The sequence below is a fragment of the Galeopterus variegatus genome, unplaced genomic scaffold (genome assembly GCF_000696425.1).
Source record: "Galeopterus variegatus unplaced genomic scaffold, G_variegatus-3.0.2 Scaffold2906, whole genome shotgun sequence".
Taxonomy (NCBI): Eukaryota; Metazoa; Chordata; class Mammalia; order Dermoptera; family Cynocephalidae; genus Galeopterus; species Galeopterus variegatus.
In genome coordinates, this window is record NW_007729017.1 from 201,722 (window position 1) to 224,528 (window position 22,807).

The 22,807-nt window shown below is 39.9% G+C and overlaps 1 protein-coding gene across 2 annotated transcripts in view; it reads left to right on the forward strand.

Moving 5' to 3' along the window:
- Window positions 1-22,807, forward strand: part of RAI14 (retinoic acid induced 14) — a 114,768-nt gene that overhangs the window by 77,767 nt on the left and 14,194 nt on the right. For both annotated transcript variants that reach the window (XM_008583423.1, XM_008583424.1), the window contains exons 3-9: window positions 6,600-6,688; window positions 14,793-14,857; window positions 18,757-18,814; window positions 19,192-19,262; window positions 20,749-20,855; window positions 21,504-21,682; window positions 21,961-21,989. In XM_008583423.1, coding sequence (XP_008581645.1) covers window positions 6,600-6,688; window positions 14,793-14,857; window positions 18,757-18,814; window positions 19,192-19,262; window positions 20,749-20,855; window positions 21,504-21,682; window positions 21,961-21,989 — 598 coding nt within the window. The remainder of the gene's footprint in view (window positions 1-6,599; window positions 6,689-14,792; window positions 14,858-18,756; window positions 18,815-19,191; window positions 19,263-20,748; window positions 20,856-21,503; window positions 21,683-21,960; window positions 21,990-22,807) is intronic.

Genomic DNA, 22,807 nt, shown 5'->3' on the forward strand with positions numbered 1-22,807 from the left:
AAAGTTGGTTCTGCTTTTGGTTCACATTCAGAGGCTAAGTGTTAGTGGCTTGCTGCTGCCAAACCGTGCTTGATTGGGGATTATTACTTCCATGAATGGCATTATGCATTTCCAGAACATTAGCTGCTCAAGTGTGAGTGAGCTTTAGACAAGGCTAGTCTTGGATGTTTTTTGTAGTCTGAGAGTCTGCAACTTTGCTTCCACGTTACCATTCAGTGGAAGTGTGTGTAACTTTTACCCTCTATCCCTTTCTCTTTTTCTCTTAGTTTTTTAATCAGTAGTGGTCTTATTTAACTTACGTTAGCCTGTCCTTTCTGAACATTGAGACAATTCCTTTTATTAAGCAACATGTCACAGACTCTATGCCTTGCCTTGTGTTGGTAAGCCTCCAATAATTGGTGGCATTTCTGAGTGTACTACATGCTTCACGTTTTGCTAATTGCTTTTACACGTAATTTATTCCTCACAGCCCATTTTACAGATGTGGAAACCAAGATACAGAGAACTCTTGCCCTAGATCACACACTAAGAAGTGGCAAAGCACAGATTCAAACCCAGTTAGTCTGAGCCCTTAAAGGTTACATGTATTGCCTTCCTAATTCCCCCCTTGTTGTTACACTTTCTCATCTGATGACATGTTTTTGTCCCTCCTCTAAGTTTAATAAAGCTATAGTGTGGAAAGCTTTATTTAACTTTTTAACATCATGGGCATTAGGAACAAGGACCAGGTTTCCTGAAGTTAAAACTTTAAGATGACTGGATATCCAAATTAAATACACAAAAGAAGTAACAATGTAATTCTCCCACCTTGCCCTTCTGTTCAGTGGTATTTACTCCACTCCTGATCAATAGCTTCCTCTAGGTGTAGGGGTGGAGGAATAGGAGAGAAAGAAGGCAGGGCTCCTATCTCCAGCAGCTTTCTCTCTGAGGGGAATCGACAAAATGACCCAGCTCTTCTTGTTGGTAGTTGGCCATTCAAGTGTAAGATACCTGGAATGAACACGTAAGCGCTACCGTAATATAAAGGAGATGGGTTGCTTGGAGGTTACTGACAAAGTCATTTCACGGTCTGATTTGTGCCTGTTTCTTCTGCGTGTGCACACCTTTCATAAAAACAAGACAAAGCTAACTGGGTTTTCAACTGATTTAGTGAACTTTCAGGTTATAGACACTGTATTCCACGTTAAGTAGTAAAATGATTTTCTGACTAAAATTCTATGGCAATAATATACGAGTATTATTAGATAAAAGGTGGGATATGGTGTGAGTGGGAAAAACTCACACAGAGAACTGACTTCTGAGTTCTGTGACCAAATGCGTGGGGATTTCTCCCCCCCTGGCAAGCATGCCAGCAATTCTCAGCGGACACCAGCTGGGTGTCCTCTAATTCAATTCTAACACTGTATATCTGGAGACAGCATCAGATCGCACAGGTTGAGGGCTCAATCCGCAAACTGCCCCCCACTTCAGATGCCAGTCACAAGCCCAGGCCTCTGGAACATCTGACCAACTAGCTACAAATCAGGGTTTCCACAACTCCCTCCGTGAGTTTGATTAGTTTACTTTAGCAGCTCAAGAACTCAGGGATACTCATACTTATGTTTACTGGTTTATTATAAAGGATATTACAAAGGATAGAGATGAAGAGATACATAGGGCGAGATATGGGGGAAGGGACACAGAGCTTCCATGCTCTCTCCAGAAGTGCCACTCTCCAGGAACCTGCTCAGCTATCCAGAAGCTCCCCGAACACAGTGCTCCTGAGTTTTTATGGAGGCTTCTGGTGATCAGCTTGACCTTTAGCCCCTCTCTCCTACCAGGAGATTGGGGAGTGGGACTGAAAGTCCTGCCTTGGTCTTTTCTGTCAGCAGCCTCCATCCTAAAGCTACCTATCGGCTGTCAGCCGTCATTAGCATACAAAAAGACTCTCATCACTTTGGAGATTCTAAGGATTTTAGGAGTTGTATGTCAGGAGACAGGAAGAAGACAAAATATATATTTTCACAATGTTGCAGATATTTTAAAGAGTTTAATCAGAGTCATCAAAAATATCAAAAGAACTGTGTCTTGATAGTTATTCTTTATTTTGTATTTTCTTTTTCTAAATCTAGCCTACAGATTTTCAATAGTAGAATATATTATAGAGTAGTGTATATACAACATATATAGTAGAGAAGATGTTGGCAAATCTTTTTTTTTACTTCTTATTCATTACTGAAGAATACTTCTTATTCCACAGGATATGTCCATAGATGTTATAGTTTCCCAGTTTTAGACCACAGTTGTAGCTTGTACTTAATGAGTAATTTATCTGTGATTCTGATAAAGTAACTCTATTGGACTCTGTATGAAGCAGAAGAGATGAAACTTCAGCACGATAGAAGAGTCCAGGAGCTGGTAAAATTTTCTATTTCCTGAAGACTCCTGATTATGTTTTACAAATTACAGGGACAGCTGGGTTGGTAAGATGTATGTGAGTTTGGTTTTTGCTAATTTGTTTTTTGAGTTTGTTTTTGCTGTAGTAATTGTTTATGCATCACGTGTGTGTATGCCCATGTGTGTTGTGGATGGGGTGTTGGTTATTCTTTTAAAACCAAATCTGCAGTATAAAATCTGAGTTTTAGCATTTTTTTTATTTCATAATAGGGATTCTAGACTGCACACTGGCTCTCATTTAAGTTAGTTGTTTTTCTTATCCTTAGAGAGGTATATTCTTGAACCCTTTAAACTGATCTCTAAAACCATATCCAAAAACTTTGTTGAAGTCACTTATCATATTCCATATAATTAGAGTTACATGGAATATTTGCCCATCAAAGCATTTTAGCTAAAATACCCCAATATCTTTTTTTTAATGTTTAAGTTATTATAATTTTATTTTTTCCAAATAAATAAGCAAACTAATTATATGTGGCAATCAAAACAGTTTTGTGGGTTTTTTTTTTTTTTTAAGCCTGAATTTGCCCTTACAAATATTTAATCAAATAATACCCACTGGAATCCAGCATTTATCCTTTGGATGATCACACACAAAATACCTGACCCTGGTGTCGTGCAGGGCACAAGCAGGAAACAGGTAGCACCCTCAAATGGGATAATCGATGAGAGTTTAAGAAAGGAACTATTTACGCATGTGTGGCTAAGTTAAGGGACACCAGCAAGGTTGGGATTGCAGCCTTGGACTAGCAACTGTGGGAATCTATTTCTACCCTCAACCTGAATGGGCAAGGAGGGAGAACAGTTACCAAAACCCAGAGAGGGCTGCAGCCATAACTTTGGGAGACCAGCCACAGAGCTGTGGCCTTCATAGAGGAAGGCAGCTACTGTCAATGGGGGCCTGGCAGGGAGGGAGTGTGTGTGGGGGGTGATGCCCTGAACTCTTTCCTCTCATCCTACTCACTGTCTTTTATAAGTGCCTCCCATTGTACAAACCCAACCAGAGCCAAAGGTCAAGGCAGCCCATTGAGTACAGTCCATTGGATGACTGTCTCCTGGTCCACGTACTCAGGGGACCAAGGCAGAGGTCACATTTGGAGGGATGAAGAGAAGACACAGCATTAGTGACTATCCCCCAAGAGCAGACTCATCTACTGTGTTTCTTGGCTTCTTTGCTCCCATTTCCCAGAAATGCATACTCAGTGAGAGAAACGATGATACACAGTGGAGCTCCCTGTCTTTCTGGAAAAATGAATCAGAAACTTCTGGCTAAAATGATCAACTTTTCTTTTTCCTGCTTTTTGTACTTCTCCCATGCCCGTGTGTCTTAGCAAGTAGAGCAGCAGCTTTTTTGTGATGTCAGCACACAACAAACACCTGGAAATTAGAGTCTTCTTGGAGGTACACCTTGAAATAATGACATGTTTAACTGAATCACATGAACTAAGAATGTTCTTACTAGCTAGAAATATGATGATATTAGATGTGTGCATTGTCAAATCACAAGCATGAATATCTGTCCTTATACAAGCGTACTTCAAAAAGTTGATGGAAATATTCGTATTATCTTTTAATTCTATTTTTCATGAATTTTTTTGAAGTACCCTCGAATAATGAGCTGTTTCTGATAATATATATTTGTACTTTGTTCATTTATCTGTAAGATCAGTAAGTGCTGAAGCTTTAGGTATAATATATATTAGAAAATTAGGGGGCCGGCCCGGTGGCACACTGCTACAGTGCGCCGCTTGGGAGTGCAGCGGCGCTCCCGCCGAGGGTTCAGATCCCACATACAGACCGGTTCCTGCTCACTGGCTGAGCGAGGTGCGGGCGCAGCACCGAGGGTTGCGATCCCGTTGCCGGTCCCGGTCCAGTACGGGCGCGACACTGAGGGTTGCGATCCATTGCCGGACACGAAAAAAGACAAAAAAAAAAAGAAAAGAAAAAGAAAATTAGGACTTGAGAAAAGACTGTCATTCTGTTTTCTCAGCAGGACACAAGTATGTTAAAGGGAATAGCTGAAAAGTTCTCAGAATAGAGGAAAAAGTCACTTCCTTATCTAAACTCTAATGGGACAGGCAGGACAAAACAAAATCACACATACACACACAGTTTATTAAAGTATATGCAATGAAACCTTGCTTAACTGGATTCCTCAATAAAATGTTTTAAAGCCATCAAAGATGTCAATTTAGGTTGATATCAGAGGTTTCCTTTTAAAAATTAATGTCTAAGAAAATTTCTATTGTGAGATTGGAAAAAGAGTCCAACTTCCTAAAACTTCACTTCTGCTTTGTAATGATCATTGACCTTTCAAATAATGATCCTGAGACCCCAAATCAATTCCCAAATCATCCGTAATATATCCCAAATTAATCATAGAACATCATGTTCGTCAGACTACATCCACCAGTGTACAGTAGTGGCCCACAGCAGTGCTTCACTGTCAAACATGTCTGTAATTTTAACCACTCTTAAATATAATATGCAACTCAGAGGTAATCCGAGAAGCCCTGGAGTAGAAAAAATATAAATTTTTATAAAGTAATTTGTAAAAATTTTTATTTTTATAAAATAAAAATACCCCAATAATGCTGAAAAACAAGAGGTATTATAGTAGTGCCTTTTAGGGAGGTTCTTTTGGTTAAGCTGTATTTAATCAGGAATTTCATTTAAACATTCCCAAATCATTCCATGTAATCAAGTTTTTACTGTAATGTGAAATCATCTATAAGGTGAATTTTGACTGTAAAGAAACATTACATGTAGATTGCTGCACAAATACAGAAATAGTTGGTGTGATCAGAGCCAGGTAGGCTAAAATAATAGAGTATTAGAGCTGGAGGAAACTTTAGAAATCAGTTAACTCAGTCCTCACACTTTACATGGGAGGACATGTAAGCACAGAAGTTGAACTGACTTCCCCCCAAATATGCAGATAATTGACTGGTTTGCAACCAGAACTGAAATATTCCCATTTGGTGATCTGCCCCCTTCATTCAGTTATTAAGAGCAGAAGTCTGGAGTCAGACCAATTTGGGTGCGAATATTAGCCCTTTGATTTGTCAGTTGGGTGTGACCCTGGGGTCCAGTGACAGATCCTAGCCTGTGAGATAATACCATGTAGGCATTAATTCAGAGATACAGACACTGAAGTGCTGCATGGGAATACCTGACAGCAGCTCCCTAAAACAGATCTGAGGATGGAAGAGAACGGGAAGGCTCATTAGCCTCCCTCTACGGGAAGGAGACGGAGAGGAGGAAAGACCTCCATGCTGGAGTCCTTCCCGACGTCTGTGGCCACCTCAGTCTCTGGGCCAGACTGCCCAGTGGAAAAGTGCTTTGCTTCTTCCTGCCTGCAGATGTGCCCTTCACTCTGAGACTTGCAGGGATGATTGGTGTGGCATTTGGATGTTATCATTTCCTGTAATGGCTAGCTTAAAGATGCGGAGCATAGTTTTACTCCCAAGTGTCACTGAGTTCTGGAGCCTAATTGTGGGCTTTCTCTGACGCTGTTTGAACCTGGGGGTAGACACCTGCCATCTAATGGTGATAGTAATAAGACTCACCTTACAAGGCTGTTATGGGAATGAGAAGAGATAATGTATAAAAGTGTACAGTAAGATGCTCGACACACATCAGACACTTAACAAATGTTGCATGCAACTGCTGTTATTCTGCTACAACACAATGGCTGCTTTGGCATTGGTGTTGTCCGAAACCTTGACCACTGTTTGACATAGGCAGGTTTCTCTTTATAGTGTATATTATTTAAAAATGACGGTTTTGGTGAAAGCACTAAACAACAGAAAAATGTTGATAAAGACTTATTATTTAGGAATTGAATCTAGTTGGGACTCTCTGACTGTTGTTTCATAAAGAGAAAGATATGTGGTTGAATCTTACTTTTTTTAAAGCCTGATCTTTGGGTTGGAAGACCTAAGATCAGTCACTTAGTAAGAGATGTCAATGAGCCAATTATCTGACTATGCTGAGCCTCTGTTTCCTCTTCTTTAAAATGAGGTTGCTGATAATACTTGCTCAGTGGGTGGTTGTGGACCTCAAGTGATAGAAAGTGTACACGAAGAGGCAAAAAAACTTTTTTGGAGATGAAGTGTAAAGAATGGAAATCTTAAGGAGATTGTGTTTACCTCTCTTTCTAGTTTTCATCTTGCTGCTGCAAAAGGACATGTGGAATGCCTCAGGGTCATGGTCACGCATGGTGTGGATGTGACAGCCCAAGATACTACCGGTATGTGCTTTTTAACCTCTTAGGTCAACAGGCCAGCACCAGAGTAGGTATCACAAATGTGATCTGTATTCATTGTGGAAAATTTAGAGTCTACAGATATGCCAAAAGAAGAAAATAGAATCACCTCCCATGACTAGGTCCTGACATGGTTTCATTTCTCTGTGCCTTTATAAGTATGTTTTTAATTTAGATGGGGTTAGTCAACTAGAAACTTATGCTTCTTGTCCCTCACTTTTTATATTATTTTCTGAGATGGTATGTATGGACCAAGCAGTATTCCCTAATTTTTTTTTGTATGAATCGTAGTGTGAGGTGATAAATGGAGTGAGTTCTTTAGGAGCTCACTTGAGCAGCTAGCTGAGATGTGCTCTGTGGACAGGGGCCTGATCTCGATCCGGATTTGCCCTTGATTCTCACTCCTACTGTACTTCATGCGTGCAAGTCACCTGGGGACTGGAAGGAAGGTGAAGGAAGAGAATAAACAGTACACCCCCACCCCCACCCCACACGTATATATACGTAGGCTCTACCCTCTGAGATTCAGATTCCATTGTCCAGTGGTTGCCAGTCAACTGGTATTTTTTTAAAGTTCACCAGGCAATTCTAATGTGAAACTAGTGCTGACAAATGATGACCGGGCAAATGGAAAAAAGAGGTGGTGTAGTCTTATCTTTTATAAACACTGTCTATGGGAAGAAGTTCTCGGGGTCTCAAGCCTGGGGTTCTGCTCCTGCTGGCCACACCAAAGGACCAAAGCTACTACTGATGACTTTTCATTTCTCTGTTGCACTTGAAAATATTTGGTTTCTAATAGGTTTTTGTTTGGTTTTGCTAAAACATGAAATCAGCCTAATTCTTGTGTTTATCTGGGCTTTTCTTAGTGATCCCTTTCCCACCCCTGCAAAAACATTGGCCTCCTCAGAGGAGTCATCTTGTTGGGGAAGGGTCAGTCAGGTATCGCAAGAATCATATTATTGCCCAAAATATGGTTGGAAAACTTGTGTTTCAGAATTGTTTTCAAAGTCTATGGCTCCTTTTTCCCCCAGGTATTCTCAGTGGTCAGGAATCTTTATCCTTTGAGGTTTTATTTTATTTATTTATTTTTTTTAGGATAAGCCAGTTGAAGTCAAGTCAGGTAAATGATGTGTCAAACTGGTAAAACCGCTTTTGGTCAAAAATTGGGAGTGATTGAAGTAACAGAATGATTTTCCTGAGCAGTTCCACAAAGAAGTCCAAAAATATTTTCAGAAATGGCAATACCGGTAGAAGAGTGAATGGTTTTCTTAAGTGAAATACCAATTTATGTTGCACTAATTACAGTCATCTTTAAGGTCAAGACCCAGTTATTTTGTTTGTTTTTAAAGTTCATTGTCATTACTTTTAAAGTCATACCACATATACATAGAACAATATGATTGGCTAAAATACCCCTAATGAGACGTGTACTCTCTCAGGTAGAAGGGGTTTCCTCTCAAAGAAAATCATAATCTAAAAGAATTAGCTTAGAGTAAACAAACTGGATATATAGTTTTGTTTTATTGCATTTGATGTTAAGAAGTAGACTAGATAGGAGTCTAGTTATTTCTGTCATAAGCAAACATCTTTCCTCATCTCTTTTTATTATAGGGAACAATACATTTCTCTAATATATACTCTTGTAGAAAACTTAGGAAATGCAGAAAATTGTAAAAAAGAAGATAATGAGTGGTCTTATTTTTATCAGATAGAAGAAAAATTTGGTTGCTATTTTTCTATAATATATTTTTTCCTTATTTTCCCTGGCACATTTTTTTTTTTTTTTTTGTCTTTTTGTCTTTTTCCGTGTCCGGCAATGGATCACAACCCTCAGTGTTGCCCCCGTACCGGACCGGGGACCGGCAACGGGATCGCAACCCTCGGTGTTGCTCCCGCGCCTCGCTCAGCCAGTGAGCGGGAACCGGTCTGTATGTGGGATCCGAACCCTCGGGCGGGAGCGCCGCCGCGCTTCCCAAGCGGCGCACTATCCAGTGCGCCACCGGGCCGGCCCTCCCTGGCACATTTTTACATAGTTGAAATCACATTATATGTTAAATTCTATATCTAGCTTTTTAATATAATATTCCACCAATATTATTTTCAAAGAAAAACTTTTAAGAAGCATAGTTTTTAGCCACAGAACACCACATGGGTAGAGTTTGTGTTCCCTGCCAGAGCCCTAACTTGGCTTCTGAGAGCCTGGCGCTGTGCGGGGCAGGGAGACCTAGACACCCCCACACAGTGCCCACTCCTTGCAGACTGAGATGGCACAGCTCTCCAAGAAGCAGCACTGGACGGGGCGCTGAGGACCCATCCTGGATGCTTCTCAGTGCTGGTCAGTGGGATCTGATTGAAAAGGGTGGACTCCAAGTCCTTTGTGGCCCCAGGACATAGTCCAAACATTCCATGGGTTGAAAATGTCTCAGAGCTGCCAGTCACTTCCCTTTCACCTAAGATTTTTAGCAATGAGGTCAGCAGTTTAGTCCTTGGGCTTCATTGTTTTACTTCGGTCTGAATGAGGCACCAACTTCTTTTGAAAGCTTACAAAGAGAATACAGGAACAAAAGAAGGCAAAACTGTATGGAAAAAAAGCACATAGGAATGTCTGTTATGTTATCTAGAAAAACCCTTCTCAAATTTTTTTCTGTCACAACCAACAAGATAAATTGTGATGGTTTTTACTGCCCATGCCCATGTCTTTCCTGTTGGCTGTAATGCCTACCCCTGCCTCTCCCTCTCAAGATATCATATCTGAATACAAGGGAAAGATTGAGGACATTAGTCACTGTGCCTTAGTGGTCATCACTAGTCTAAAACATTTTGTGTGGTTAGAGGATGAATTAAATGGCTCAGTTTTTGCAGGTGTTGTCTTTTCAGTACACGTGCCTTAAGCATTGCCACATTATTACTGAGATGCAGCCACCTTCAATCCCAAGACCACGCGAGAACTGGTGCAAAGATCTGTTCTCATACATCAAACTGCCTTTTATAATTTTTTAGAAACTTCCTTACAAAATATATTACACTGACACTTTTTATTCTTTTTATCCACAATCAAAGTCTGCAGAATGGTCAAATTGTTATGATTTTCTACTTTTAAAACTGTTGACTGGTTTAAGCTATAGAAACAAAGGGATTTTAGCATCTACTTTTTTTTAAAGCTTTCTTCCACATGAAATGCTTAGAAGTCTGAGAATTTTAATGGATGCTTAGAAGCAGTTTTAAAAGCAAATAGCACAGCATTGACAATCATATCATTTTAGGTAAGCCTTGAAGGTTGGTGTGGGCATCTTAGCCATGCTGGTGTTTGGCTACTAAACTATTGTCATTATTGCCATTTCAGCCAGATCACCTTTATCCCCTTTTACATATTGGGCTTTTGAAAGGTTTCACATCTTTTAAAAAAAGAAGATTTGATAATTACTAGGCTAAATGCTCTCATTTTACAAATCAGAAAAAGAAAATCCAAAAACTTGCAGAAGATTATGACTTATGGTTTTGTTTTTGGGGGTTTTCCCCTATTCCTAAATTGCTGTTTGTCAAACAGCACCACAGGCACATAGTGACGGGATGCGAAAGTCAGCTCCTAAACTCATGTGGACCATCTCTGAACTAGGCCCATGTTATTCGTCTGGCACTTTTCATTGCTTTTTTGATATCATTCTTTACTGATGTAAGAAGTAACAATTCTATTTGTTTCTTTAGAAGACACCTCTTCTGGATAAACTGAAATTGTCTTCTAGGCTTTTTCTTTGGATGCCTGCATTTAGCACCCTAAATGAGTATGAGACAGAATTAAATAGAGGCATTACCAAAAGATTGAAGAAAAACAGTCTTCTGTTTATTATCAATACTTCTCTGAAGCACTTGCTTTCAGACTCCCTTTATTAACAGGCATATCCATTTGACACGATGTGACAGAGTTCCAAAATAAGAGTGGCTTAAACAAGATAGAATTTTCTCTCTCTCAACTGAAAGTCCCAAACTGGTGTGGCAGCTCTGCTTCACACCATGGGGACCCAGACTCCTTTCCCTATTGCTCTACCACCCGGGGTGTCACCGTGGTCCTTATGGCCCAGATGGCTGCCCAGCAGTCTGTGTCCAGCAGCAAGGGGAAGGGTGAGTGCAGGCCGCATGCTGTGCACACGCATTTCCACGCAGGTCTTATGGGACAGAACATTGTCTGTGGCCATGTCTGGCTTTATGGGAAGCTGGGAAATTCTCAGCAGCAACTTGTCCAGTCAAAACTCAAAGGTATTGCTGTGGAAAGAGATGGAAACAGAGATTAAAGGGTGATTTGCAGTTTCTGTCTCACTCACATATCTTAAGTTTTCTCTGATGTCTTTGGATACTTGGCTTGGCTTTCATAATAACGCTTATTTTTTCATAAAAGAAGAAAGACAGGAGAGTGAGAAGCTGAAGTATGAAAACATAATACACAGAGTATCTTTAGAAGGGGGAAAACTCATGAGCCCCAACTCTTCTCTAGTGTCTACAGTTGCTGGTTTAGCTTTTATTCTGGTTTCTGAGTGGCCTTTTGTCCCTAATCTCAAATTTGGCACTGTGTGACACATAAGATTCATCTTAAAATTTATCTTAAAATTCATTTTAAATATTCATCTTAAAACTCAGGCACTTTAGAAGATAGATTGTACTAAAATATAACTGCAAAAGATACTCATAAATGTATTTCATATTTTAATTTAGAATAAAGGAAAACCAAAAAAGAGTGTATGATTTATGGTACTTTATTTGTTATTAACTCATGTGTATGGGGAAGTCAAAAAGGCCAAACCATATGATCAATATAATATGGCCATGAAAAGATTTTAAATCATACATACACCCGTAAACATTTTTTGAGTCTATGTAAAACACTGTGCAAATCTATATTGTGCTTTTAAAATAAGGGGAGACTAAAAGATAATTTCATAACTGTATTTATTATAAGAATGGTTATTATAAATAAAACTTTTATACTAATTTATCTTTCCTGGGAATATAACAAGGTGACTTGTGCTTTAGTGACTACGATTTGTTGTAAAGAATATTTCTAAGAGTAATGTTGTTTAAATATAGTTAAGATTGTAAGGGCCAAAAACAATTGCGCTTTTATTGTTTAAATATATTTTGGATTCTGAAGCTCTGATTTTTAAGCAACTATTTTAAATGTTCTTATCTAGTTGAGTGTCATTTAGTTATCTGTATTACTAAATATTTCTATATTATCATCTGAAAGTATGATTTCTCAAACTTTGGCCTTTTGGTATTTGTTGGCCATATCTTTGTATCTTATGACTTTATCAGTTTAAAAATTTTTCATATGTACTTGAAAAGTATTTAGTCAGTCTCATTAATAGTCCCTCTATTATATTAGTTAATTTCTCCTGTTTTCTCTGATGATGTTAAGAATTGAATAAATAGTCACCATTTGAGGTAGCTTAGGGGAAGGTGTTCCTTGAGTCTCTTTTAGTATTAGGATTCTTAGACAACGTGTAATAGTCCAAGACTCTTGATTTATAAATAGCATTGGCCTTTTATTTGTAGAGAAAGATCTGCTAGAATGCACTTGAATTAGGGTTGCCCTTGTTATTTGCCTGTAGGGAAATTGCTTCCTGATATTCCAGACAGATCCACAGCTATATGGGAGCCAGACTTGTGCATTGTTTCATTACAGGATTCTGTCACTAATGTATTCTCTCCCAATAATTTTGCATTTGTAAGGAGAATTTTGTTTTAACGTTAGCAATGAGAGACACCTCACTTCAGTATAATGTGCAGGGAATGATGTGTCATTTAGATTTTGAGACTATTTTAAAGGAAAAATATTTTTGTGCTGCTGGTTAGGAAAACACATCATGGGGCCACGGAATAAAAGAATTTTTCCTTTTCTAGAATCCGAGGACTCACTTCCAGGTTTGACTAGTACCACTTGAAGTGAAATGAAAGGCTGTTATTTATTTTATAAGTTGTTTAAATCTCCCTACGATCTTGCCTTTGGAGAGCCGTTCTGTTTACGCAAAACAGCTTTCGCCCGTGGCATAGACAAAAGTTAATACATTGCATACATGACATAAACAGTCTCCAATTTACAATCAGGATGTGTTCCAAAAGTTAATTTGTAAGGCATTTGTTTAAAAGTCAGAATGTGCTTGTCCTTAGAAACAGTGGTATAAATGATGGTTGGGGGACCAAGCTAGCCCACCAAAGCCTGTTTAATCCATAAGGAAATTAACTCATTCAATTATGCTGTCGTGGAAGAAGGGGATCTCATAGAGTAAAAGGAGGACAAGGAAGAGAAGATCGTTGTCTTCCTACTTCCAAGGGTCTCTTTTCCCTCATATCTTAATCTTTCTCATCCTTATCCTTTTGGGAGAGGGTGGATGGATTCCTGTCTCTCGGTATCCCATCCTGACTAAACAACTTCCACTCACACATACCCTTAACATCTCTCAGTACAGTTGGTCTCAGAAGAGAAGGAATCTGATCTTTTGACCTTACACATGCTTTCGTGCAGCTCACCGTGGTCTTATGACTCTCTAATTAATATGGTATTTCCTAGTCGTATACCTCTCTAATCAGTGGATTTCTGAACAGTGTTACAGAATGAAGACTAATTCAGAAAGGAAATGGTATTGTGAGACTGGGCCATCATATAAAAGAAATTATTCCTCTATGTGTGGGGTTCTCAACTGTGGTTGCTTTTGCCCCTGTGACATTTTTGATCATCACAAATGGACATCTAGTGGATAGAGGTTAGAGATGCTGCTTAACATCTTATACTGCAGAGGACAACCACCCACAGCAATTATCCAGCTTGAAATGTCAATTGTGCTGAGGTTGAGAAACCATGCTTTAAGCATGTCCCAGAGTTATGGGTTGTCTACAGGTGTTGTATTGAGGATATATTGGTCAAATCACTTGAGAAATGCACAATTTAAGAGTTTATTAGGTGTATTGGGTTGGGGGGCAGTGGTAACTGTGGTTCCTTCTCCCCAATCCCCCAATTCCAGACAGTTGACATTAGCATACCTTCTAATTCAAATTGATGAGAATGTATGGAGATCCTTCGGTACACCAGAAGTGATGTGGGCACAGGGAATGCGACAGACAGAAATGCCTGTCCGATGGAGGGGGGTGGGAAGGGAGTGAAGGAAGGTGCCAAGTGCCATGAAGAATAAAGAAATAAAGCAGGGAGTGGGGATAAAAAGGGTTGGGGAGGAACTGTAATTTTAAGTGGAGAGATCAGAAAAGGCCTCATTCAGAAGGTGGCAGGTCAGTGGGAGGTAGAGCAAGCTGGGTGGTGTCCTGGGGGGAGAGAATCCAGGAGAAGAGCCTAGCAATTGCAAAGACCCTGGGGTGGGAAACTGCTGCCCCTTTCGCTGCCCCGAAACCCCTCTTCCATAGAAATTCTGTAGGCCTATTGGTGGTGAGGGAGTTGGGTAGAGCATTAAGATTTCCTGAAGCTATCTGGTCACAAAGACATCAGTCTCATGTTGGAGTCATGAAGGGCACTTAGAAAAATGCTACTTTAATAGTGAGTTGTTATTTTACAGCTCTTTCCCTTCTTCTACATAAGGACTTTGAAAATCTGAAAACCCTAAGTAATTGAGGACTGGAGTGCATTTGGACAAGAGGGACATGAGATGTCAAAAGTAGGAGTTTCAGTGGGAGGGTCTTTGATATGTTATCTGCTGGCTCTCAGGCTGCCTTTACTGGGTTCCTAGGCCTGGAGTACTCGTGGCCTGGTGTGACCATTGTGGACACAGGACGTTTGGCATACATACTGACAGTTGAAAGCAGAACTTCTAAGCTGCATGTCTGAGTCCACTGCAAACTTTCAGCCCGAGCTTAATCGTACCCCGAGAGAGTGGTGGTTGGAGTTTGTGAATGTCTCCCCGAGCGTGGGATGCTGGGGTTCTCCACACTTGGGTCACACTGAAGAATGTGAGGCTCACTCTCGGGAGCAACAAGTCCGTCTTTGTTGGAGAACAATTTATTTCCTCATAGTTGCCTTCAGTACAGAGATAAGAAAGGGATTTTTAAAAAGTGTGGCCTTTTTCCCCAATTTTCTCTTTAATCCATTTAGGACACAGTGCTTTACACCTCGCAGCCAAGAACAGCCACCATGAGTGCATCAAGAAGCTCCTGCAGGTAATGCGGTGACAGCTTAAAAGTATAAATGTGTCATTTTTAAAATTTAAAAGTAACCTTATCTGTGAAAGAACAAATACAGCCACCCCCACCCCCCTGCCACACACACACAGTCCTTTAAATACTATTCCAGAATCTGCATTTTCTAAGAAGCTTCATTATTGCAATGATAGCTAAGGAGAAGATTGTTTCCATAGCAACTTTATGGGCAAAGAAGATCCTAATCAAAATTTGGAGTGTTTTCCTGGGATCCAGCCCTTTTCACTACTTTATTTAGTGCCTCCTTTTATTTTCTGAAGGACTTGAACCCTCTAAATAGTCAGTCTTCAAAACGTCTTTTCCCGAGCTTTTGGAGATCTTTACGGTACAGGATCTCCAATATCCTCATATTCTCTCTTTAAATCATTAGTAAAATGCAGCTCTGCTTGAGAAGCAAAATTTCAACCATTATTTCCTTGTTTGTAATTTGATGATGAGCTTTTAGTTCTTGGTTTTTGTTTAAGTTCTTGGTTTTATTCTTTATAATTTAAAGCAAGCTCGCTGGTTTGATATCCTAGCAGGGAAGTTTATAGTGATAACTCAACATGACGACTTCCATAAATCTTTAGAGGTGAATATGTAGTGAACTCCCAATAGCAGTACATATGGTAATATCCAGCTGTTGCCAGTCAAACTGCAAGCTGGCTGTTTTCAGGAACAGCATAGAGCAATAAAATACGTGTTTGGAGCTCTGTCTGTTCTGTCGAGCTGTTGTCTCGGCTTTCATGAGCCCTGTTTAGGACCCAGCAGATTGCTTTAATTTGGCTTTGAGATTCTGATGCAGTGATGTGGTCACATTCTTCAACTTGTCCTGCTATGTTGATCACACAGCTTCTTGTCTTGTATTACATGATGCAATCTACTGCCAATTCCAGGAATGCCTAACCTTAACAGGTCTTTGAAGCAGAATTCAAGAAGAATACATCAGTGTCTGTGATGTTGCATTTTGAGGCTTCCCCCTGAAGATAATATTAAGAACTTTTCTTAGCTGCCTCCTCTGGGACCATGCACTCTGGGTAAATGGAAATCACTGGCTTGCCCAAGTACCCTGCCTCCACACCCTTGGCCCTACCTCAATTTTTAAAGAAAAATTATTTGTGTCTTAAATCTCCATTCCTATTCTGGCTTGGCTATCCAGACTTTGCATCTGGCTCTCATTTTAAGGAACAATTAACCTGACAAGCTAGAAATCCTCATGGGCAAGGACCAGATATTCTAGCCTCTAATGTAATTTTATATCTGGTTATGCAAATGGATTGGTTTTTCCTTGGAATCTTTGAAGCCTTTAAACAGTTCCTTGTGCTGTTCTAAAATTAGGCCAAAGTGTGGTAAGTCGTAACTTGATCTCCATTCTTCCCCCCACTGAAGGGCAGGCATTTCCCTCTCAGGTGGCCTGTTCTTACCTCCTCTAACTTGCACACTGTCTGACCACTGTTCTTTGTGGAGAGTTGTTAAAACCTCAGCCTTTGATGTCCTGATGGGTTGCTTTGCTTCTCTAGTCTTCACCTCGTGTTTTAACAGCCCAGGCTGTCTGTGATGTGACCCTCATTATCTTCTGCTACCCTCATCTCTACACCGTCTGCACTTACTGATCTCTCTGGGCCCTCTAGGCCCTTGTTCCTACCATCAGCCTGTTGGAGATATTTCCTCTCTGCAGTTGCTGTCATCTTAAAGTTCTACCTCCTGAAGGTAATGACCACAAATAAAGCCTTGTGAGGTTCTTCAGATTCACATGAACTCTCTTCCTCCCCTATCTCCAGTTATCCCTCTTACCCCTTCTTATGTCAAGTGTTCCCCAGGCACTGTGCATTGTGTCAAGCATTGATTATATACTGTGAACAGAGCAGCCCCTACCCTGGTAGAGCTTGCAGTCTGGGAAACAAGTACACAAATACATGTTGCAAATTGCACAGCATTAAGAAGGGAACTCACAGGCTACTGTGAGAGAGGAGTGAGAGGTGGAGGTGCAGGGAAGACCTCATGGAGGAGGTGATATTTAAGCTGAGACCCCCAACAATGCAAAGAGCCAAGGAGACAGTATTCCAAGCAGATACAACAGCAAGTGCAAAGGGCATGAGGTAGGAAAGGGGCTGGTTGGGGAGGAAAGAAAGCAGGTGCCTAGGCCTAGAGCAAAGCAAGGGAGGAGGAAAAGTGGCACACAACACAGAGCCTTGTAATCTTGGTAGGCAGACTGTAATTAATCCTAATTACAGCGTGGGACAGTGATGGGCTTTTAAGTATATGGTGATATTTGCAGTTTTAAAAGATCATTCTAGTCGTGTACAGAATTGATTAAAAGGGAAAATGCAGAACTGGGGAGACCTATCAGGAGGCTGTCTTAGCTGTCAAGGTGAGAAGATGCTGGCTTAGACTAGGGAAGTGGTAACAAGAAAGAGAAAATTGATAGGACACAGTGGTAGAGTAGATGTGGGAAGAGAAGAAGAAATCAAAGACAACTCAGTAGTTTCTGGCTCGTTGACTAGGTTGATGATAGTGCTGTTGACAGAGACAGTACAGAGTCCGGGAGGAACAGGCTGGGCTTGGGAGAGGGGAAGCCAGAAGTTTTGGCTATGCTATGTTTGAGGTGCTTATAAGACATCAAAGCAGAGATGTGAAGTAGGCAATGGGTTATCAAGCCTGGTGCTCAGAGATGACATCTGTCATGTGTGGATAAGAATGTGGTCTCTAGCCTGGCCTATCTGGGTTGAAATCCTGACTCTGCCATTAACTGTGATTTGGGCAAAATATTAACTTCTTTGTGTCTAAGTGTCCTCATCCGAAAATTAGGGTATTAATAGCATCTGACAAGGGTTGTTAGGAGCCTTAAAGAAATTCTTTAAGGGCCAGCCCATGGCTTACTCGAGAGAGTGTGGTGCTGATAACACCAAGGCCACGGGTTCGGATCCTATATAGGGATGGCCAGTTAGCTCACTTGGGAGAGAGTGGTGCTGACAACACCAAGTCAAGGGTTAAGATCCCCTTACCGGTCATCTTTTAAAAAAAGAAGAAATTCTTTGAACAGTGCCTGGCAAATGATATCTAATACTTACATTATACTTTTTGTTGTTATTGTTAAGAGGTACGTCAGGGAGTCTCTAGCTTCTAGACTTCTAGATGGTATTTCAAGCTATGGGTGTGGATGAGATTACCAAGGAAGAGAATTTAGAGAAAGATCACTGAGGAACCTGACGTTTTATGTTTGGCTCAAGGAGGAGGGGGTGGCCAGAGCAGTGGGAGAAAAAACAGAATAGGATGGACCAGGCAGGGAGTCTAGGAGCTGAGAGGAGAAATGTTTGGAGAAGAGGGAGTGGATTGCAACTGAGAGGCTGGTGAGAGGAGGACAGAGATGTCCATTGTTACTGGAAACATGAAAGATGTTGGTGACCTTGATTAGGGCCATCTCTGGAATTTTGAAGGCCGAAAACAAGCCTGCAGTCAGTTCAGGAGTGAATGGGAGGTGAGGAAGCATGGATTGTTTGTGGGTAATTTTTAAAAGAAAGCTGGCTTTGTGAAGCAGGACAGAGAATTAGGGCAAGAAGTGGGAGAAAGGTAGGATCAAGATGAGAGATCCTAGAGCATGTTTGTTAGCTGGTCAGGATGGTCCCATGGTGATAGACTGATGACATATGAGTGAGACGGGGACAGCCAGAACACCAGAGGGGTAATAGTTTGCCTGTGACATGATTATCTGGAGATGAGTCTTCCTCCCCGGAAGAGATTGGGCCCCTGGAGCACAGCAGGAGGGGCTTATGTATGCTTACACACTTCCTAATAAGTTGTATCGTGCCTTGCAGGGAAAAGATGAACTGAATAGAATTTGTGCAGGATATTATATGCATTTATTTACTTTTGTCTTATAGTCTAAATGTCCAGCCGAAAGTGTTGACAGCTCTGGGAAAACAGCTTTACATTATGCAGGTAACTTTCACTCCCTTATTTATCTTCTGTCATAGAAAACACCAACTTTTCATTTTTCTTACTTTAGCCATTAACCTCACTGTATTATTCCTGGTGCTGTTTTCTGTCATCATTCTTAGACATTCTCATTTTACTCAGTTTGTAAACTGAGTTTGTAAACATATAGAGTTTCACCAAGGAGTACACCTAGAATTCGTCAATTGCCTGTCACACAACCAGTGAAAATTATTATGGTAAATGTATTTTAACTGATGTAAGTTTCCTTTTTGAACTAAGAGGTATTCCTAAGCACTTGGAGATTTCAGGTAATGTCTTTGCACCCCTAGTTGTGAAAGTGGCTTTGTGATTACTGTGGCATTGTCTTTTCTTTCCCTCAGCGGCACAAGGCTGCCTTCAAGCTGTGCAGGTTCTCTGTGAGCACAGGAGCCCCATAAACCTCAAGGATGTGGTAAGTACCAGGTGGTCACTGGAGGTGCAGATGAACACTGGTTTCCAAAGCACAGTGGGATACTTCTGAGAAATATTGAAACTTTGGCAACCTAAGTATTTGGCAAAATTTAGTTGCTTTTCAACCTAGATCTTCTGCAAAATGGATTTATATATTTATTATCCCTCGTTGGTCCCTAAACCATTAATAAAATATTTTGCAGCATACACTTCCTATATATGTGTATTTGTTTCTAAGGATGTACATGTGTTTCTTTCTGCATCCCATGGATACCTTCTGGTTAGAATTTCCCAACTTTGAAGACCACTTGTGGCCTATTTTAACCTCACTGGGCTATTTTGAGAATAAATTTATATATCTACTCCATATGGTTACAGAGTTATTTCACACTGTAGCATGAGAATTGACATGCATATACTTATAGCTGGAGATATTGTGAAGTTACTAGATAGAACCTGCAAATAAATTCACATTCCCTGAATCTCTCAGTATTTCGTAACCAGAAAGTATATAACTTCAGAGATAGTGCCTAGAAGTCTGTCCAAAATACTACTCTATCTATGAGACTTAATCCTTAAGCAACGGTTGTATTTAAGATCCTCATTTTTAAATAGTTGCATATATTGTAACTTATCTTTTCCCTTTGCCTATTTGAATGCTTCTGTCCTAAAATTTACTGTTGACCAATTGGTTGGGTATGTTCCAGAAAAAAAGCAGAATAACAGCTTCTCTTTATGATTTGTGTCAGGCCCCCCCCCCCCCTAAGATTACAGAAATATCCACCTGTTTATTCTTCTAGTATTTTTCTCATTTGTTTTATATGGTAATGTTTAAATTCTTACTCCACCTGACATACTTTGTGTATGAGTTAGGGAACTAATTTTCTTTTTTCCCCAAGGGATTACCAATTGTCATGACATATTAAGTAAATAATTATTTTATCCATCTCTTTAGTCATGTGTTAGTAATAGAAAAATAGACTCTTAATTTATGTTACATTTTGATACCTAGTAAGATTATGAAAGGGTGTGCTTTCCCTTCTGGGAAGAGAAGAGTGGAACGGCACGATGTACTTAGTGCACTGGGAAGAAGCTTAGTTTAGAGGGTGGTGGGTCTTTCTGATGCCTTGTGGAGATAAGTCCTTCATCTCTCCAGAACTATCTTCAACACACATGGCACAGTTGCTGGAGCCTTTATGCACTTTGTATTCTGCCCTCTTTCACATCATCACACAGACCGAGTGATGGCTGAGGGAACAGGCAGCCCAAGAGGCTGAGGCTCCTAGGGAAAATCTAACAGTCAGTGAAATTCCATCAGAAGAGTTATACCAAGATGTAATGGTGACCCTATAGAGGCACGGAATATCACGATGAATCAGATATTAGACCAGAAGAACAAGTCAGTAAAAATGTGGAAAGAATAATGGCCTTTGCAATTCTGGCATTTGGAGTCTGAGTTGAAATCTAAATCTGAGTTTGTTTCCTAGGATGGGAATATACCGTTAATTCTTGCAGTACAAAATGGCCACAGTGAGGTCTGTCGCTTTCTCCTGGATCATGGAGCAGATGTGAATTCCAGGGACAAAAATGGAAGGTACTACAGAATAAGGCAGAAGTCACGTGACTTCAGTGATATCCACATTCTGAGAGTCTTTCAAAATATCAAGCTGTGTTTTGGATGATTTGTTATAAAGTGGTTTTAACTTTTTTCCTTTTTAATTTTGTACCTTTTTTGATAATCAAGAATCTGTTTTGACTTAAAAGCATTTTTTTCCAGATCTCCATGGCCACCATTGATGACTGAGTCTGTGATGAGACTATTAAATACTAAAGTGAATAAGTCATTTCCTGTGACTTTTCATGTAAAATAAAAGTAAACATATTGGTTGCGTTTTAAAAATAATCTTAGCAATGTATAGGTTCTGTAAAATGCTTTAGGTGAAAGAAGGACAAGATTTGTGCCGATCATATTAACTTCCATCTATTATGCCAAATAGTGTAGAAGGTTATGTCTATGTTTTTTGACTAAATATGGTTTAATGTTTCGATTTAATCTGGTTTAAAAAATACACCACCTTATTTCATCTTGATAGCATTCCACTTCAAATTCCCCAGAAGATTAAGTGCAGTAAAGGTTTAACTGGAGTTAATCTTCTTTTTCCTGTTTTCAAGACAAAATATTGCCTAGGAAAGAATTTTCACATTTTGTTAGTACTAATTTTGTGTCTCATTTTTTCTTTAGAACTGCTCTCATGCTGGCCTGTGAGATTGGCAGCTCTAACATTGTGGAAGCCTTAATTAAAAAGGGTGCAGACCTAAATCTTGTAGATTCTCTTGGAAACAATGCCTTACATTATTCCAAACTCTCAGAAAATGCAGGAATTCAAAGCCTTCTATTATCAAAAATCTCTCAGGATGCTGGTATGTGAAAGAAAATAGCCAATGTTGTTTTAAATATATCTACTCCATTTTCCCCAAAGGATAAAAGAATTTGTGCATTATATATTTTAGTATTCTTTTAAACATATTGTTGAAGAAGAATGAAGTGTCAAGGATTGTGTATGGTGGGTGTAGGGGTGTGTGTGTGTGTGTGTGTGTGTGTGTGTGTGTGTGTGTGTGTGTGTGTGTATTCCCCCACCTAAATGGGATATGAGTCATTATGGTTCTTATAGTTCTTTTTTTCACTTTTTCCTCTTTAGATTTAAAGACCCCAACAAAACCAAAGCAGGTATTTATCTTTGAGGGAGTGGATTTGTTTTTCATCTTTGCTTGTGGAAATTTGAAAATGTTCAGATTAAAGTACTCTTGTGGTCCACTAGAAAAGTGATAAAGACTATCTTGAAAATACTTAAGGACTGAAATATCTTTAGAATAAGTGATTTATTGTCATAAGGTGGTAAATTCATTCTTAATTATTTACCTTATTTCAAAGCATGTAACTTTATACTTGCTACTTATATATTCATCTTTTTCTGAAATATACTAATACTTCCTATTGGTGTGAAAATGTTTGATGTGGTTTAAACTCTGAGTCTGAATAACAATATTTTAAATACTTGTAATATCACGTAGACTACAGACCTACAGCCATGAAAATGTTAGCTATTTAATGAAAATATAAGATTTAGCTTTTCCTTTTATTTTAATTTGGGTTTTTCTAAAATGTCATCTAGGGTTACACAGAGTAGAAATTGAGAAGTTTGCCTTGTTATTTTGGTGTTTTTCCTGCAAACATAAACTATCTAGTTATTGATGAAGAGATGTATGTTTGGCTGCTATATTTATTTATACATCAAAGTTCTTGGGGCCGGCCCGGTGGCGCACTGCGCTAGTGCGCCGCTTGGGAAGCGCGGAGGCGCTCCCGCCGAGGGTTCGGATCCCACATACAGACCGGTTCCCGCTCACTGGCTGAGCGAGGCGCGGGGCAACACCAAGGGTTGCGATCCCGTTGCCGGTCCCGGTCCGGTACGGGGGCGACACTGAGGGTTGCAATCCGTTGCCGGACATGGAAAAAGACAAAAAAAAAAAAAAAAAAAAAAAAAAAAA